Source organism: Nothobranchius furzeri, chromosome 5, assembly GCF_043380555.1.
Source record: "Nothobranchius furzeri strain GRZ-AD chromosome 5, NfurGRZ-RIMD1, whole genome shotgun sequence".
NCBI classification, from domain to species: domain Eukaryota; kingdom Metazoa; phylum Chordata; class Actinopteri; order Cyprinodontiformes; family Nothobranchiidae; genus Nothobranchius; species Nothobranchius furzeri.
The window spans coordinates 13,658,795-13,679,420 of NC_091745.1; the positions used below are offsets into that span (position 1 = coordinate 13,658,795).

The 20,626-nt window shown below is 42.3% G+C and overlaps 1 protein-coding gene across 1 annotated transcript in view; it reads right to left on the reverse strand.

Annotated features, from left to right (window-relative positions):
• Nucleotides 1-1,683: 1,683 nt before the first annotated feature.
• znf652 (zinc finger protein 652) overlaps nucleotides 1,684-20,626 on the reverse strand; it is a 56,818-nt gene continuing 37,875 nt past the window's right edge. Inside the window, exon 6 of the mRNA XM_054740263.2 lies at nucleotides 1,684-5,766. Within this exon, the coding sequence (XP_054596238.1) occupies nucleotides 5,132-5,766 (635 nt within the window). The 3' untranslated portion in view covers nucleotides 1,684-5,131. The remainder of the gene's footprint in view (nucleotides 5,767-20,626) is intronic.

Here is a 20,626-nt window from a genome sequence, read left to right on the forward strand (position 1 = left end):
ATTAATGAAGAGCACCACAACTCTCGGAGGAGCCTGAAAAACAACAAGAAGCTCTCCTCTCTTTATCTGCCCGCTGACAGACACCGCCTCCCCCTCCTCGACACCAGAAGGCGTAATGACTAACAGCTGGGGAGGCCGACTATTTTCAAACCCAAACGGGGATGGAGACGTGCAGACGGCGTGTTATTATCTCCTCTGCTCATGAAGTGAGCCGTGGTACCTGACCACCCACTCACCAACGGTGACTCACTCTTCCTTTTACCCATGGGGCTGTTCTGCTACCTTTCCAGGATTACGAGACTCATTAGTGCCATTTTAAAATTCACCTGATAGAGGAGGCAGCGGTAAACACCTGAAAGAGGAGGTCAAGAATTAACACGTAGCAGACGTATGGAGAAATCCGCATTTTTATATCTAAAATTTTTTTTTAACCTGTGGGAATATTAAAATGTCACAAAAGAAAACAAATATTGAAAAGAACTTAAAACATTACTAGAACCTTAAAGAGCAAGTCATTACTAGAGCAAGTCACCCCCAAATCAACTTTTTTTTGCTGATAAACTAAATAAGCGAGTGTCTAATCGTGCTGCAGACACGTGTCGTCAATAATTTGGCACTTCAGTGCATCTTAGTTAAAATTTAAATATTCTGCCTAAAACTGTCAGTGTTGTGCCGTTGTCAGGTAAAAGCTCTGCACTGTATTTGAATTTAAATCTGCCACTGCTATTGGCTAAGAGGTGTGCTGTGAAGTAAACTGGTACATTATGATGTCACAATGCTGTTGTGAGCCTGTTTGTGTGTGTATTTGTTAGCAGCTCCGCCCTCTCGGTCTGCCTGGCAACAGCATTTGTCGCATTTTTCAAGTGGGAGTGGAGTTAGACTCTGGTAGGGGGTGACTTGCTCTTTAAAGAGCAAAAATCAGGGTATCAGCTGGTGTAAGGGAGCCCAATTTAAGACTTTAGACCTTTTTTAAGACCACTTTGACCAAATTTAAGCTATTTTTAATTAAATTTAAGCTATTTTTTAAATTAAGTTTAAGCTATTTTTTAATTAAATTTAAGCTATTTTTTAAAATTAAATTTAAGCTATAATTTCCAGCTATTGCATGGAACCGGTGCTAACCACGTCGCGAACGAAGGATTAGCCATCCAGTTACCATTAAACTTGCACTTCCCCATGGCAGAAGCTCCCACTAGCTTAACCAGCTAAGGTGCTCATCTAAAAATAGTCCCCCTTCACAACCAACTGAATGTGTATGGTTCCGCTTTTGCCAACATCGTACACAAAAAATGCTGAAGACTAACTAAAAATTCAGGAAAATTTTATAGAAATAAAAGAACCTTGTTTATTGGGTCTTTGGTCATTTAAGACCTTTGAAAGCTGTATTTAAGGATTATTTGTCATTTTTAAGGATTTTTAAGACCTTAAATTTGGAAAAGCTAATTTAAGACTTTTTAAGGACCCGCAGATGCCCTGAAAATCAGAGGCCTCAGGGTCCGGTGCGCTCAGCAGTTAGATAACATGTTACACCCAGATCAAACCTAAAGCAGCTGCAACAATCCGCTATAATCCATCCTTCCCAGAAAAGTACAGGAGACCAAAAACATGCTGTGCACAACCATTTCCTCGTCAGTTTCCTGCTAAATGAAAGGATTACAGGGAAGCAGTCACAAAACACGACCCTCTTGGCGACTTGTTTTTACTTCTCAAAGTTAGCAGTCAGTTAAATGTACATTATCAAAAAAAGGCCCAACGTTTTCCACTTCTCCTCCATCTCCAGATCACATACAAAAAAGACAAACCAGGACATTATAAAGCTGCACATTTTGTACCAGATACAATAATAAAATACGTGATGCTACATAAAGTGGTTAAAAGTACAAAGGAGAAAGTAGATTGATTTTAAAACATCTTCAAAGAATATACATGTTATTTTTTTCTTGACTACAAGGATCTTAGTAGAAAGTGCGTTCTATGAAAACAAAGAAAGGAGGAGGAGAATTATGTTGCCAACAGAAATAAAATGGGACATGAAGCAGTGAAAAAAGTATTTCAGACGTTGTATGGAGGAGATTGTGTGAAGCTTCCAAAGCCGGAGGAACACTGCTTTTACTTTTAGGGAGGTCCGTGTTTAATTATATTTAAGTAGGGAAAAAAAAAGTAAAACCAAAGTGAATTTAAACATATTTTAAAAGAAATGTCCACAATTAGCTCTGGTCCCTTCAACACCACCTGCCTCCACCCAGGATTCTCCTCCTTTCCTTGCCAAAATAACATCCATCTAAAGGAATCGCCTCCATCCTTCTTCACCTGCAGCCGTGACTGCGTTTTGCTCCACAATGCATCGTCTAGCCCCCCCTCACCCTTTTCTCTGCGCCTCACCCACGCAGCAGTAAAGTGCAGAGAATACAAACAAAATTAAAAGGCTTAGAATAAAAACTAAATAACCATAATACAACATTCTGAACCCAACGGGACCGGATGACGACAAATATTGCAGCAGTATTAAGACCCACAGAAATGGCGGGTCAGACATCCCAACAAAGGAACTAAACTACTGAACTTAAATGTCAGAAACGGGCTAATTTACAGCCATCTCAGGTACTCCCCTAAATACACACGTTATTGGGGCACACTGTGAGCAGCGTTTGGTACAAGGGTCTGGCTAAAGCACGCAAACATAAACACACTCTCCCGGGGTGGGTGACACGACAACGTGAAACCGTGAAAAGCTTGAAAGTGTTGAGCGAAAGCTGCAGAAGCGTGCTTAAGGGTCGTTTCCACCTGGATACTTCTGGCTGGGTCCTAATGCGCATCCATGAAAATAAGTAATTAATAATTAGTGATTCACACCAGTTCGGCTGTGGTGACACGTTAGCATTAGCGCTTCTTAGCAAAAAGGCTATGCTTAATTTCCTCACGTTAATCTAAAAATCACTGCATAATTTGCTGTTGCTATAAATAATGCTGGCTTTTCCATGCATGTTGCTGCTAATGGTTAAATGTGACGATGTATGAAACGGTTTGTTAATCATGCAGCTGCATTCTCAGCCTCTTTAACGAGGATTACATTGTTAATGTAGAAATCATATCCGTTGCTACTAGAACAAACTGATTTTGGCCTCAATTTTCTGTAATATTCTTCTTTTAGAGGCGTTTTCAAAGCAAATTAACCCTAATTGTGATATATATTTGCTATATCGCCCACCCACACAGAGTTGGTCAGAATCACCCAAAGTTCAGACCAAATTCTCCTTTTAAACAAAACCCCACGCACACTGTTGGTCTTTAAATGAACAAATGTCTTTCCTAGCACTCGTCTGACCTCGCGCATAACAAAAGTGACATGACCTCTGCTTTTTATCTCCACATTTCTCATCCATGTGCTCACAACAGTATTATCTACACAACAGAACCATTCATTAGCTTAAAACGGAGTCCATCCTCAAAGAACGTAAAAGGACTCATTAGCCGACGTTTGGCTTAGGCGACATTCAACAGGTGACAGACGTGCCCGTGTTGCCCCACACCAAAGTGTGGAATAGAGGCTGAGCGGAATAATGCATAAAATCCTGTTAAGAACGTCGATGAAAAAGGTCCCAGCTGTGTGTACTGTGTGTGTGTGTGTGAGATGACCTTTGACATGGAAACCCGTATTGTTTCGACAGCAGCGAAGGGAGGTGGGGTAAAGACCAGACAGGGCCACGTGTCCGGCCCCTCACAGTGGCAGTATTTAGTCTTCTATAATCTGAAAGCTGAGGAGTCACTAATCAAATCAGTGACCGTAGGACCTTTGTTGTTCGAGTGCTTAACACAAATATAAGCGCAAGTCCGGCTGATTTAAAGTTGGTTTGATCCAAAAATATTGAGTCAAAAATCTATAGCAGGAGATCCAGGCTGAAGTTCCATCAGACTCAATGAACTGCTCTGTCTTTACGTGGATGTTAGGAAATGTTCTATATAACGGAACGGAAAGCACCATTTTACCATAAGAATCTCAGACAAGATTCAACTTTTACAAAATCTTTTTTCTGTATACAAAAGAAAAAATCTCTTACGGTGGCCCGTGACGTTACGCAGCACTGCCGCTGGCCCTCTGACACAAACTCTTCAAGGCTATTATCAGTGTGTTTCTGTAGGAAAGCTATAAATAATTACTAATGCACTCGTCACAGATGAATTCCTGTTCAGAGAGTATTTTTGTCGTTTATGACTGATGCGCTAACGGGTAGGCTACGCACAGCCAGGACCAAAGTGTGTCGCTGCTGTCCCCTGACAGCCTTCTACATGTCACTGCAGTTCATGTCTACTTTTATAGCTATTTATCTGAGCTGAGGCTGATGACGAACGAGTGCAACCAGTATAATAGTAATTATTTCTGACTTTCAACAAGGAACGCATCAAAATTGCCCCAAATTCCTTTAGTCGTAGCCTCTGTACTAGAACAGGTCTGGGTGGAACCACTTGCAACATTCATTCAACATTTCTGCGACTCCCTGGAGGTTCCTGCTGTACAGCTGGGAGGACAGGCGGAGTATTGCTATGAAAAGGAGCTGCAAAGACAGTCCTCACCAATCCATGACCCAGATTTGACAAAAAGAGGAAAGTCCATTAAAAATGTCTCGGATGATCTGTGAAAACCGGGTTACACATCACCCGACTTTCATCAGCAGCTTTTGATGAAAATGAGAGACTTTTACAGCCATCGACAAAGATGAAGATACGCGTGGTTTCCTGCTGAGGAAAAGGTTCATGATGAATTTATAGAGGCTGTTAAATCTTCCGTCGGCTGACCAGTTTTTTTAAAAGTGGGTTTTCACTTCAGCGGGTGCAAAAGTCTGAATCGTTTATGCGTACAGAAGTGCGTTTAGCTTGATTTAAAACTGCAAGGTGGTTCTACACAGAAAGATTATGCTTGTCTGACAGAACAAATGTTCCCGTTCTGATTTACACTGCCGTCACCTTCCAGCACGTCCAGAACAGCATCCCGCTGCGGTGCCTTATAGTAACACACTGGAATACTGGCGCCGCTGCTCTCCATGTGCTGCTCCCGCCAACGTGGCTCCAGCAGACAGGAGACTGAGGCCTAACTACGAGGAACGAGGCAAGGCGCTGCCTACAGGGGTACGGTTCAGTGGTGCTGCGGGGCTCCGGGGCCTTTGTCGTGAGGGGTCATGTGGTGCAGGAAGCTGCTGTCTTCATGCCCACAGTGGTTTAGGGGCTCACTCTTAAAAAGTGCTGGAGGAGGGGGAAGGTGAGAGATGGGGGGTACGACCAAGTGGTGGTGTGGGTGAGGCGGACCCTGTTGGGGTGGGTTTGAGAGGTGCTGCTGAGTGGTGGGGGGGTGGGAATGATGGTGAGAGGCAGCTGAGGGGAGCTGGATGTGGGAAAACGTGTGTCCAACTGGGCCCTGGGGAGGAATAGACCCCGCTGTGGGGTTAAGGCCCAGAGATGTTGAAGTGGTGGCGGGAACCGGGGCTGAGGATCCGGGAGCAGCGCTGGAGGAAGAGGGGGAGGAGGAAGAGGAGAAGGCATTTGAAAAGAGACGAACAGGCACAGGAGGTCCAGTAGTCTGCAGAACGATGGGGCTGGTGACCCGGAAACACTTCTCCTTGTGCGCTTTGAGCATGTTGGAGAACCGGAAGCGCTGGCCACACACCTCACAGGGGTAGGGCTTCTCGCCTGTGTGGGTGCGGCGGTGGCGCTTCATGTTGGGCCGACTGGTAAAGCTCTTCCCACAGATCTCACAAATGAAAGGCTTCTCTCCTGCACAGAAGCAGAACAATACCCAGAGTGAGACAGACAGTCCATCAAATCACAGAAAAACAGAACAGACAGAAATAGCAGGAAGCATTGCCATCAACTGTTCTGGATACAAACATCCAACCGATTAAAGCCGTCCATTTCTTTCCATTGCAGCTCAGAAAATGCAAATCAGTTGCCACGTTGAAGTGATGGTTTTATCTGTCAGCCCACCCACTCCCCGGGACATTATTACAATTCACACTCTGAGGATTGAAGATGTGAAAGTGAACAGCAGCAGTGCCGCTAGAATGCTGCTCTCATTAACCTCCCTCCACGGCGCCACTGAATGTGCCCGTTACCACCCACACAGCCATCTATTAACAGTCTGCTGAAGGGCTCTCTAATGCCTTCCTCTGCCACATGATGTGTGAAGCTCATCCACCAATTGAATATTAAAAAGTGACGGCTGATGTGTTACTGTAACTGTTGCATTTACACAAAGTCTGACCCAAACTTTTTCTTAAACATTTGCATTGCTTATTACAGAGAACGACTGGGTGTGCCTCCATGTGGATGAAGCTAAATTGGTTGCAAGGGTACGAGAGCATAATTACACATCTCAGATATAACGGCAAGGGCCAACCTAGGGTGGTGTTTCCACCCACGGCTCAGAAAAAACGACGAGGGAGGAGCAGGCACCACAGCTCAGTTTGAAAATCCATGCAGCATGGACAAAATCCAAGAGGGATGGGAACCTTCATGTGACTGGGCAGCCATTATAACCCACAGGCTCGTCTTTGATGTAGAAGCTCCCTCTCATTGCAGAAACGGGGCAAAGTGGCCACACCTAAGATCTTTCCTTTTATAGAGTAAATAGTACCAGGCTGGCTGAAAGACTCGTGAAAGACCGACCGCTTTAGGAAACATTTATGGGAAATGTGAAGATGTGGAGGAACAACAGACATCAGCTCTAAGAACTATTGCTGAATAAAGCAGACTGACTACAGACACCTGCTTGTCACCTAAAACAACAGTGCTGTTAACAGATCAGACCATTTAAATGCGATTATCTCTGTCACACGACTGCAATCTAAGACGAGGAGAAAAAGAAAAAAAGACAAGAAAACATAATGACTGCAGTGTAGAGGTGAATATTAGTTTTCCAATTAAGTCAGCTGCTTTAATGAAAGTGATATTGAAAAATAATTCAGTATTCCATTGCAAACAAGGACTGAATAAACGCATCATTGCTGTGGCTTCTGTCAGATATGTGTTCAAAAGAATAATTTCTTGGTTTTCAGAAGTTGAATTCTCAGGTAGATAAGTGTCCTTAGAGCATGCACTGATGAAGAAAACAGAATCTAGTGTCTACCACTCTACACTAGCATGTCTACCTTAGGGCTGGGCAATATGGCCTCAACATCAACACGCATGCACACACGCACGTGCACGCACGCACACACACACACACAGCGTGAGCAGTGGTGGATTTAGTCGAGTGTAGGGATGGGTACCGAATTCGGTACTTTTTAAGGTACCAACCGAGCACCGATTCACTTCATTTGAAACGGTGCCTCGTTTCGGTACCCGTCCATCATAACGAGAACTTGCCAAGACAGCTGCGCAAGAGCATTATGTCGTTGCTCGCTGCGAGTCAGTTGTAAGCAGAGCAGCATGGTAGAAAGAACGCACGCTAAAGCTTGGGTCCACTTCACTAAATGTGATGGGTAACTGGGTGATGATGATGAAACCAGCGACAACGATCTAAGTGACACATCCTCATCTTAATCTGCTCCGGTAGGTAAATAAAATTAGCTTGATTTGTTAGCTTCCGTTTCGCTAATGGTGCGTTCGCTTTCTCCTCGGAACTCCGAATTCCCGACTAGAAGAACATGAACGCGCTCTAAAGTTTGGCTTCACTTTACTAAATGCGACAGGTGATTGGGTGAAGACGAAACCAGCCACAACGATCTAAGTGTGAGGCATCATCGTTTTAATCTGCTCCAGCAGCTAAATAAACTGTTTAAGATAACGTTAGCTTGGTATGTTAGCTTCCATTGCTACCATTGTTATCAGCTAATGGTGCGTTCGCTCTCTCCTCGGAAATTCTAACTTCCCAGTAGGAAAAATCAAATGAAAAAGGACGGCAAAAGGAATGAATGTTATTTATCGTGATATATATATCAAATATGGTTATATATTGAGAAAAATATATATTTAATTATAAAATAGAATTAAAATAATAAACACTCAAATTATCGAAAATTGGTACCGTTAAGTACCGGTATCGATTCATAGGTACCAGGAATTAGTACCGGATCGATTCAAATGTCAAAGGTACCCATCCCTAGTCGAGTCCCAATAACATCCTTCAATAACAGCTTGGCAACACTTTGGAATTGGTTGCTGCCAACTGCTGCCCCACCCACTGCTTCAACCTATCCTAAATTTCCTCACCGTCTTTCCCTTGTCTTTTCAAACTGGATGGGATGGAGTCCCGTGACTACACAAAGTCACGGGACTCCATCCCATCCAGTTTGTAGCACGGCATCTTAAAGGAACATGAACATTGGCAACCTACACATCTTTTAGGCACAGAAAAAGCACACCTAAGATTTGCTAGGGCCCATGCTGAAAGAGATAAAGATTACTGGGACTCTATACTCTGAAGTGATCAATTTTCTTCTCCTTATGCAGAGCCGGTGTGGGCAGCAGTGGCCCAAACTTCCCTCTTTCCAGCCACTTGGGCTAGCTCCTCTGGGGAAACCTTAAGGCATTCCCTGGCCAGCCGAGAGGCATTAATCCTCACGCATGTCTTGGGTCTTCTTTTAGGTCTTCTCGCAGCTGAACATGCTCGGAAAACCTCACCAGGGATGCATCCTAATCAGATACCTGAGCCACCTCAACTGGCTCCTCTCGATGTGGAGGAGCAGCAGATCTACTCTGAGTCGCTTTTAGATGACCGAGCTTCTTACCCTTTCTCTATCTCTAAGGGAGAGCCCAGCCACCCTATGGAGAAAACTTATTTCGGTCGCTTGTATCCGCAATCTCATTCTTTTGGTCACTACCCAAAGCTTGTGACCATATAGGTGAAGGTAGGAATGTAGATCAATCAGTAAATCAAGAGCTTAGCCTTCTGGCTTCACTTTTTTTCACCACAACAGATCGGTACAACGCTCGCATCATTGCAGATGCAGCACCAATCTGCCTATCGATCTCACTCTCCAGCTTTCCCTCACTCGTGAACAAGACCCTGAAATACTTAAACTCCTCCACTTGGGGCAGGACCTCATCCCTGACCTGGAGAAGGCATTCTACCCTTTTCCAACTTAAGACCATGGTCTCAGATTCAGAGGACCCAATTCTCATCCCAGCTGATTCACACTCGGCTGTGAACTGTTCCAGCGAAAGCCAAAGATCACGTCCTGATGAAGTCAGCAGGATCAGATCATCGGCAAAAAGAGACCTGGTCCTTAGGCCGCCAAAATGGATCCCCTTAACACCTTGACTGCACCTAAAAATCCTGTCCATGAAAGTTATTAACAGAATCGGAGACAAAGAGCAGCCTTGGAAGAGCCCAACTCTCACTGGGAACAAGCCTGACTTACTACCCACAATCCAGACCAAGCTCTGTCACCAGTCATACAGGGACCTAACAGCCCATATAAAAGGGGCTGGTACCCCACGCTCCTGAAGTACCCCCCACAGGGCCACCTGAGGGATGCAGTCAAACCCCTTCTCCAGATCCACAAAACACATGTAAATTGGTTGAGCGAACTCCCACAGACCCTCCAGGACCACCCTAATGGTATTGAGCTGGTCCAGTGTTCCACGGCCAGGACAAAAACCACATTGCTTCTCTTGAGTCCAAGGTTCAACTATCTGATGGACCCTCCTCTCCAGAACCCCTGAATAGACCTTACCAGGGAGGCTCAGGAGTGTGATCCCCCTGTAGTTGAAACACACCCTGCGAACCCCCTTTGTAAATAGGGGGACGACCACCCAAATCTGCCAGTCCAGTGCAACTGCCTCTGACGTCCAAGCAATATTGCAGTGCCGCATGAGCCAACACAGCCCTACAACATCCAGAGCAATAAGGAACTCAAGGCAGATCTCATCCACCCCCGGAGCCTTGTCACAGAGGGCCTTTTTGACAATCTAAGTGACCTCAGCCCCAGAGATTGGAGAGTCCACACAAAAGTCCCTGGACTCTGTTTCCTCACTGGAAAACATGCTGGTGGGATTGAGGAGGTCTTCGAATTACTCCGTCCACTGACTCACAATGCCCTGAGTCAAGGTCAGCAGCACACCGTCCCCACAATAAACAGTGTTGGTAGTGCACTGCTTACCCCTCCTGAGGCGCCGGATGTTGGACCAGAGTGTCCTCAAAGCCGTAAATTCTTGCTCCATGGTCTCATTAAACTCGTCCCCTACCTGGGTTTTTGCCTCCACGACAATCCGAGCCCCATTCTGCTGTGATTGCCGGTACCTATCAGCTTCCACTGGAGTCTCACAGGTCAAAAACAGTCTGTAGAACTCTTTCTTCAGCTTGACAGCATCCCAAATCTCCGGTGTCCATCAGCGGGTTCATGGTTTGTCGCCACGACAGGCACCAACAATAATTCCTTTTACCGTTAATTTTCAAACTGTTGATTTTTCCTACTCGGAAGTTGGAATTTCCGAGGAGGAAGTGAACACACCATTAGCTGATAGCAATGTTAACGGAAGCTAAACTATCAAGCTAACGTTATCTTAAACAGTTTATTTTGCTGCTGGAGTAGATGCCTCACACTTAATTTGTTCAATTCAAATCAATTCAAAAATACTTTATTAATCCCAGAGGGAAATTGATTAGTTGTCGCTGGTTTCATCATCACCCAATCACCCATTGCATTTAGTGAAGTGGACTAGGGCTGAACAATTTTAGGAAACTGTTGAATTGCAATTTTTCTAGCAGAAATTGCGATTTCGGTTCAATTCACAACTTTCTGCAAACAAAGGTCCAACATTAGCCTGCCAAGCCATCCTATAGATGAAGTGAAACAATGGTCTAGATCAGGGGTGTCAAACTCAAATTCACACTGGGACGAAATTAAACTCTGAGATGAAGTCGCGGGCCAAATAATATTTTTTGAAAAAGTGAGGGCAAATTTGCACATTTTCTTTATCAACATATATGCAATTTTGAGCATTTTAATTTGGAAACAAACTTATTGCTGCATTAACACTGAATGTGGAATAACCAAATTACACACGAGCAAGTCAATTTTAAATAAAAGGCATCAGTGGTATTCATTACTTGTGGTATATTCAGCATTTTTAAAATCTATTCAGGATTTATGTTTTCTTGTTTGTTCATTTTTCTTATTTTTTTATTCTCCTTTTTTCTCCTGTAATACGTGTCATCGCTGCTGTGACGTCTAGCTTTCCCCACTGAGGAACAATAAAGGGATTTTCTATTCTATTCATCTATCTGCAGCTTTTCCACTTCCTGTTTACTGTAGGTTAAATCTTTTCTCACGGGCCAACAACAAAATAAAAACATCACTTTATCTTAAATGAAAATGCAACATCTCACCTGTTAACTTTCATGTTTTGGAGCAGAAAAAGAGCATAAAACCAACATATTTAAAGCTCAGTTTGCTCCACTGGTTTACTGTGATGCTCACCTGTTCCAGCCAGATACCTGCATCATGGGGTTGATCTGAGCTGAGGAGACTCCTGTTGTTTTGTTCATCTTCATCATAATAATGACAACAGGTGCTCACATAGGTTTGTGCTGATGAACATGTCTGAGCAGCTTGACCACGTTGTTGTGTGTCGAGGAGGAAAAATAACAACTACAGCAGCCACAGTCATGCTGGTTTGAGCGTGTCGCTGCTCGCTGGAGTTATATCAGCTCTGTCTGGAAGTTAGCTGGAACACTTTCTCTTTCAGTCGTGAACACATTACTGAGCAGTTAAAATCTCAGTTTCTGCGCTTCAACGTCAGAAAACAGCTGAGTGAACTCGGCGCTGAGTGAGAGGAGTGTTTAGTTTGTCCGAGACAGTGGAGCGGCAGACACCGGCAGCAGACGCTGGAAAAAACACAAAGGAGGGGGCACTTCGGCTCTGCGCTAACGCCGCAAAGCATCATGGGAGTTGTAGTCTTTGCTGTAAAATCGGCCAGCGGGTCAGTTTTAATATATTTTTGATATTTATCTCGCGGGCCATATAAAAATGGCCTTGTGTCTGACACATGTGGTCTAGATTCTAATCTAGTAAACCAAATCATTCACATTCATAGTTACTATTTAATCATACAATACAAACAGTTAAAGCTATTACTATTTTCTCCCATTATAATTTTTTTTAAATTTGTATGTGTTTGTGAAGCAATCTGTTGGTAGAAATAGCTTTTAAATGTATTAACAAAAACTGCACACAGTTTTCCCTGCATTACCAAGACAGGCTGGCCGCACATTTTTCGAAGTCGTCTGATAGTTTTAGACTAAAACGTCAGTTCTGTGAGAAAGATGCACGCATTCTGACACCTTAGCTCGTTTGAACCAACGTGCACCGTCAGAAACATTCAAACCATTTTAAAAAGAGACGTTGAGCTTTCAAGTCAACTTAAGTGCACGACTCCGCACTCGCGCTGATGAAGCATAAACCAAGCTTTAGAAATCAGCCTGAACCTACTCCGATGTGGGAGGAGTATCTCTTCCTTACTCAAGTACGTTCTCTCTCTGTCCCGGGCTCACCTACGGTGCATTATTATCGGCTCTAGCAGCGCTGTGTGTGGGAACATAAAACAGGGAAAATAACCTGAACATGCAGCTCTGTCAGCTGTGGAGTTGGGCTTGGCTCTGGACCAGGGTATATACAGCAATCCTTAAGTAAAATTTACTACTTTTTAATACTTTTTTTTACTACCTTCAGAATTTTTTTAAAAACATCACAAAACTAAATTAAAAAGGGTTAATCAGCGACCTATTTACACATATTTTAACATATATAACATACAAAAAGAATAGACTTAGAGACTCACTGATGTTGACAACATATTGCACATATTTATTTTACTTAGAAAATAAGCCAGACACTTCTGTTCAGCGGTTCAGACAGTTGACCACGAGGCCTGAAATGATGCACAACGACCACTGAATATGACGTCATCATTATGTGACCGGATATGCTAAAGTAGGGCTGCTCGATTATGGTGAAAACAATAATCACGATTATTGTGACTGAAATTGAGATCACGATTATTTAGGACAATTTTTCAATTTATGTTGATTTTATTTGTTTTTATTCAGTCATAAAATTGCTCAGGGCACAATCAGGGCAAAAATAAACAAGAAACAAGATGATCACTAAATTAACTCCTGATTCCCAGTATAAAAAGACCAATATACTTATAGCAAATGACCCAAGGGCTATGGACCTTGGTTTCACTCATTTAAGTCTAACCAGTACAGACCCAAATACCAATATCTTGCAAATACTGACAGCAAGAATTATACAGTGGCATTTATAACAAATACATGCAAATTGATGTTCACTAAATTTTGCATAACATTTATTTAGTCATGTCAAGGTGCTGTAGGAGAGTGCTCAAGCACCGTGTCCTCAGAGAGATTAATTATTTATCAGCGTGAGGAACTTATTTCTACCTTATTTATAAACTATTTATTTACAAGTCCATCAGTTAATGTAATAAATGTCCCAACCACAGCTGCACCCCCCACCCCCCAACCCGGTCTCACAGCAATCAGGGGCAAGCTGCACATGTGTTTAGCATGCTGCACGCGCACATTTAGCCGTTTTTATCGGCGCAGGAGTCCGCAGGTACGGTGTGTGTGTCACTCACTCTGGTTACTCCAACATAGAGCCGGCTCTGAGAGCCGTTTCTTTAGCGACTGACACATCACTACATCATTCCCTTTCCTAATGTCCTGAAGAACGGTCCGGAGCGCAGGCGGAGTGTTTAGCTAACCTGCAGGAAACGTCGACGACAGTTATCCAGAAAGTAGCTAAGGGTTACCAGAGATGTTTGAGGTGTTCGCTAGGTACTTTTAAGATTTAAAAAGTCAAGAAGGGGGTCTAAAAAGCTGCTAGAAATAGCGTCAAAGTCGCCAAGTTGGCAACACTGTGAGGAGCGCTTCATTTGCAACTCAGGGCAGCGCAAGTGGGAGGAGCAAATAATCGGCTTGTTTTATTTTTATAATCGTTCAAAACATTTCATTCGGAATATATTTCTATGTCGATGTTCAGAATACGACATGTGATAGTCTGAAAAAATAATAGCTAATTTGGAAAAAATAATACCTCTGAGACCAAATTTAACACTTTTAATGGCCTTAAATTTGACTATTTTTATTTATCACTTTTTAATACTTTTTAAAACCCCGCGGACACCCTGTGGACGCCTCACCTGCGCTGGCTTTTGCCACTGCCAAAACACGGGGAAAACCCGGATGTAAAAAAAAAAAAAAAAAAAAGGTTACACAACTAATCCTGGATCAGTCAAAACCGCTAAAACTGCAGCTTTGATGGTCACGTGATCGTGCTGTTTGAAATCGCAATTTCGGTCCAAAAACGTTAGATCGTTCAGCCCTAATGTGGACCCAAACTTTAGAGCACGTTCACTTTCTTGTAGTCGGAATTTCGTAGTTTCGTGGAGAAAGTGAACGCACCATTAGCTGAACGGAAGGTAACATATCAAGCTACTGTTATCCTAAACATTTTATTTACCTACCGGAGCACATTAAGATGATGCCTCAATTAGATTGTTGTTGCTGGTCTCATCATCATCTAGTTACCCGTCCCATTTAGTGAAGTGGACCCAAATTTCAGAATGCTTCCTCTCTGCCATGCATGCTGCTTGCTCTGTTTACAGCTCGCCCACAGTGACTGAAGACATTACGCTCTTGCGCCGGTGCTGCTGTCTATCTTGGCAAATCATAGTCTCGCAATTTCTCGTTATGAAGGTCAGGTACCAAAACAAGGCACTGTTTCATATGATGAGAATCGGTACTCAGTCGATACTATGGAGCACTGTCAGTGTCTTAAAAAGTACTGAATTCGGTAGCCACTCCTACCAACCTCCAGAGGGGGGACCCGATGAACCGCGTTCGGACGAGGGAACACAATTTCCATTGATATCTGTCGTCATAAGGGGCATTTGGGCTGCACTTTGTCTGATCCCTCACCTAGGACCCGTTTTCAATAGGTGAGCCAACCAGAAGAATTAAGCTTCAAACAACTTAGCTCCTAGGATCATTGGGACACTCAAACCCCTCCACTAGGTTAAGGTGGCAGCCCATGGAGGGGCGGTATACCATGCCCCCCCCCCCCCCCCCAAATACCTAATTTATTGACATGGGCAAATTACATCGATACTAGACGTACATTTTGATATTGATACATTTTCAGTATATCGCCCACCTCTAGTTTACTTGTCAGTTGACTAGCATGATTTGCAGCAGGAAGCTACAACAACCAACTTTACAGATGTTTGGCTCAGGTAGAATGAGCAACACAACCTCAACAGCAACAGAGGCGAATGATCTCTACATAAAAGAGCACCAACGACTGCTTCACTATACACACCCTAGTCCAACATTCACCTGACAGTTTCCACTCCCACATGATGCATGCATGGAATGTGCCACATCATTGCCTCAAATTGTCAAGTAAAAAAACAACAACAACAACAACAGAAAATAAAATAATTTCTACCTGATACCTGTATGAAAATAAATAACATATCTACTAACAATACCTATGAGAGGCAACCATGAAAGGGACAATACGTTTGCGTAAAAACTTCTTTTATTAAACTCCAAACGGAATTCCAAACAGAAGTGTTCTTGCGTATAGCTTTTGTTGTTCCTAATATTGTTAATTCTACTCTTGCACTTTTTTCCCCACTTGTTTTTCCATGTCAATACCTGGGTGCATTTTTATTGGTCAACTTAAAACCAGAGTCTGATCACAAAAACTTGACATTTCTGCCCTTGAATTGCAGAATCTGATGTAATGGATCAAGAATACAGAGTTACAGAACCCAAAGCAACACAAAGTAGAACTTTTACAAAGAGAGCCTTAAAGAAACACAAAGTTGAGGTGCTCATGTCCACAATGTAACAAAAATGTGGGAAATTCATGTGAACCAAAAAGCAGCTTGAAGGCCAAACTGTTCAGATTGAGAAAAATACAAATGTACGTCAATGTCAGATAGGTGAACAAGAAAATAAACCGCTATTCTGGGACACAGACAAAGAGACACAGCTAAAAGCAACTCTGACTGCTGAGAGAACAAGAACAAAATCAGCAGAACTCCCCCTGGGCACAAAAGTCGAAGACATTTCCAAACCTTAACTCACTCTGGAGCGAACAGAAAATCAGTTAAAAAGATAACATATGGGAGCATGAAAAGGCCTGTGTGCTGACTGAAAAAAACTAAAGAATAATCTGGAGGCTGGAAGAAAATCTTGAAGGAGAGAAGCAGGATTGAATCCAAGAACAGAACAGCCTGTTGCAAATGATTTCAGCTTTGAACGAGTCCCCTCTGCACAAGGCAGAGGAAAGAAAACAATCCCAAAGAAGTAACCGGAAAGAGAAAAAACTATGGAGGATCAGACAGAAACGAGTCAGGACTAATTCAAAGGCCTTCGCTGCGGAGTCCAGACCCCTGAGCCTGCATCCCACAGGGTTTGTTGGGTATATAATCAGATCTGCCAGTGTTTGTTGTTTCATTAAAGTACATAATCATTCTAGTGTCATGAATGAAGTGTTTAGCCCTCAGTGGAGTTGATTTAGACTCTTCGACTCTTGCTTAAAACTGGTGAGAAAAGTGGTGGCATGTGATGCATTTACATATTTCCTGTTGCTTTTAAAGACTCATCTGAGTCATCTCATAACAAATGTTCAAGGTTGTGACTCCATTTGTTTTTGATTCAAACATCAAGCTCTACAAGTTCTATTTAGGGTCCGTTTTAAACTAGCTGAGTGTTTTAAAATGACCCACAGCAATGGCACAGCAATATGCTGCTGTATGGAAAACTGTTATGCAACAAACTCCTCATTTTGACTAGTTAATTGACAGACTATTGGTTTATAGTTAAGGAATGTTATGATGGATTGCCCCGCGATCATTTGTGGCTGATTTCTGCAAAAGATATACATCATCAAATTCTGATCAACACTTTGACCAAGAAGCTTCTTCAACTCTACTCGGACAGTGTACACTCTGCGTACACTGTCTGATTTTCCTTTAGCATGAGAATCTTTGAGGTCAGGGCGTGGTTTGCATCGTGTAGTATACAGGGGATAACGCAGGGGTGTCAAACATGCGGCCCGCGGGCCGGAAACGGCCCGCAAGCAGGTTAAATCCAGCCCGCGAGATGGTTGTGTAAACTTTATTTTCATACTTTACAATGTAGAGTGAAAATAAACGTATCATTGCGAGCAAGTTTTCTCTGTAATGAGTATAAATAAAACAAAGCTGCGCTCAAGGCCCACACAAGAACTTGAATCACATCCTGAAGTTGGCCGCCACTCAGGATGTGACTTCTGATATTGATGTTCTGGTGAAAGCTAAAAGATGTAAAGTAAAATGAGTCAAATATACTTTAAGTGATGCATGAAACTGATCTAGCCATGTGATCTGTAAGCTCTGAATCACTAAGGAATGTTTTTATTATTTATTGATTTTGTGATTTTTTTCAAATTTTCAAGTACACTTCAGGTGTTGTACTATTTTGGATATGCTGTCCTCAGGCTCCAGCTTTGTTTGATATTGATTGTATTAAAACAAAGAAAACAATCTGAATTTGTTTTTAATTTACCGGTCCGGCCCACGTGGGACTAGATTTCCCTCAATGTGGCCCCTGAGTTAAAATGAGTTTGACACCTCTGGGATAACGAGAAGTGATCAACACCTCATGACCAGCTCCCAATCTGCAACCGTGCAGTCATACAAATATCAAACATGATTGATATTTTTCTCCTCTCTTGTGAATGTATCGCACTGTTGAAGCAAAGCTGCAACCCAAAAAGTACCCGAAATATTCACACGACATTAACTCGGCTGCCCAGGTATTTCCGTGTCACACACGTCTTTTTAATTTTACACTTTTCTCTGCACACAATTACAAGGATTGTCAAGAAAGAGCATTTGCAGTGACTACGTCAAATAAAACAGATCTGAAGACATCGATTTACTGCCTCTTTTTATTCCTTCTTCTCCAACCACTATAAACCCCTCCTACAACTACGGCAAGCCTGAAGAACAACAGACATGAACAAAAACAACAATCCCAGGACCTCTGGGTTTTCGGACTCGAAAGTCCGACGTGTTTTGTAAAAACTATTTTTAGATCTGTCATGCTGCTAGTAGGGATGTAGGAAAATATCGATATGGCAATATATCATGATTTTTTTCCTGTGATATTATGTACTTAGATATTATGTTATTAGTATGTGTATGAAAACATTTGTGAATTTTCTATTCTTTTGGTGCAATTCAAACACCGCTCGCATGCAGCAGTGTGCAAGGAGGTTTTGTTTCCAGCATTGAAATGTAAAGCCCTCGATTATGGTTCAGATACCTCATGTTAAACATGTTACAGATCAGTTTGGACCGTTTATTGAATTTTCCTACAATAAATTCAGTCTAAAAAATTGTGAATATCATCTGGCTGCAAGTATTGCAATATATTGTGATATATCATTTAGTCTCCCCTGTATTGTGATACGCATTGTATTGCCAGAATTTCACCAATATGCATCCCTAGCTGCTACCATACATACACTGTGAGTAGTCATACCTCACTGAGTAGTAAAGTGTGAGATCTTAACTCGTGACCTTTGTTCTGCAAGAAGTTGTACAGTTTGAGAAAATTACGAGTGGAAAAATTTGTAGTGTACTCCCCGCTTTAGAAGTTGTGGTCAGAAAACAAACACACTGATTGTGCTGCAAGTTTTTTTTTCTCTTGAAAAAAATAAAAATAATAAAACATGTTTTTGTCTAAATTAAGTCAATGTTGTTCCTTTTTTACCTGTTCATGTAGCCAGTAGCACTTACATAGAAAAAAAAGATGGTCAAGCCATGTGATTTGGATCAGTGATCAACAGTAAAAAAACAGATTGCACAATCTCTGGTATTTTTTGGGCCAACATGAAATAATTTCCCCACACTAGGACCTACCAAGCTGACATGTTTATTTATAGAACACAGTATATTCATACTTATATCTTGCAACCAGATCTGTGGACATTAACTACAAGCTGATGGACACCATTTCCCCCACAAGAATAAAGCCCATACATTCTTACAAAACCTAAAGCTCCAGTTCCAGCCACCCTAAAGAATCACAAAACTACTTTTGCTGTAACATATACACTGCCTGACCAAAAGTTGCCACCTGGTTTTAACTAAGCAAACAGGCAGAAGCCTCCCATTGGATATTTACTGCATGAAAAATTATCTTTCAGCTGGCAACAAGTTATTTAACCCCAACTGGTGCATTGAGTTGCAACCATGTGGAAAGGCATATTTTATGGTCATAGAAAAGATGTTAGTCTGTTTGAGAAGGATCATTGGCATGCAACAAGCAGAGAAGAGAAAACATCTGAGATAGCAGAAACCACTAAGATTGGGTTAAGAACTGTTGAACGCATTATTAAAAACTCTGTTCCTGAGTGATGGTGCATCAGAGTAAGATGAGAGGCAGATGAAATGATGCACCCATCATGCCTACTGTAGTGCCTACTGTATGAGCCTGTGGGGGCAGTGCTATGATCTGGGGTTGCTGCAGTTGACCAGGTCTAGGTTCAGCAACAGGATGTGCTCCAAGAATGAGGTCAGCTGACTACCTGAATATACTGAATGACCAGGTTATTCCATCAATGGATGTTTTCTTCCCTGATGACACGCATTCCAAGATGACAAAGCCAGGATTTATCAGGCTCTAAGTGTGAAAGGGTGGTTCAGGAAGCATGAGATATCCAGACCTTTGCCCCATTGGGAATCTTTGGGATGTGCTGGAGAAGGATTTGTACAGCATTTAGACCAGGGGTGTCAAATATGCGGCCCGTGGGCCGGATCTGGCCTGCAAGCAGGTTAAATCCGACCCGCGAGATGGTTGTGTAAACTTTATTTTCATACTTTACAATGTAGAGTGAAAATAAACTTATCTTTGTGAGCAAGTTTTCTCTGTAATGAGTATAAATAAAACAAAGCTGCGCTCAAGGCCCACACAAGAACTTGAATCACATCCTGAAGTTGGCCGCCACTCAGGATGTGACTTCTGATACTGATGTGCCGGTGAAAGCTAAACGATGTAAAGTGAGTCAAATATATTTTAAGTGCTACATGAAACTGATCTAGCCATGTGATCTGTAAGTTCTTTGAATCGCTAAGGAATGTTTTTTTTATTTATTGATTTTTTTTTCTTTCAAATTTTCAATTACACTTTAGGTGTTGTACTTGTACAATTTTGGATACACTGTCCTCAGGCTCCAGCCTTGTTTTATATTGATTGTATTAAAACAAAGAAAACAATCTGAAGTTGTTTTTAATTTACCGGTCCGGCCCACTTGGGACTAGATTTCCCTCAATGTGGCCCGTGAGCTAAAGTGAGTTTGACACCCCTGATTTAGACCATCATCAACAATACGAGATATTGGTGAAAAATTAATGCAATGCTGGATGAAATCAGAATCAGAAGGGTTTTATTGCCATATGTGCGCAAAATCACAACAGTAGGAAATAGCTGCGGTAATGGGCGCAAAAAGAAAGAAAAATAAGAGATAGGTAAATGTAGGACGTAAGAATATAATCATGATAAAATAATCATATAACGTGAAAAAAAAATAGAGAAACAGCTACTATA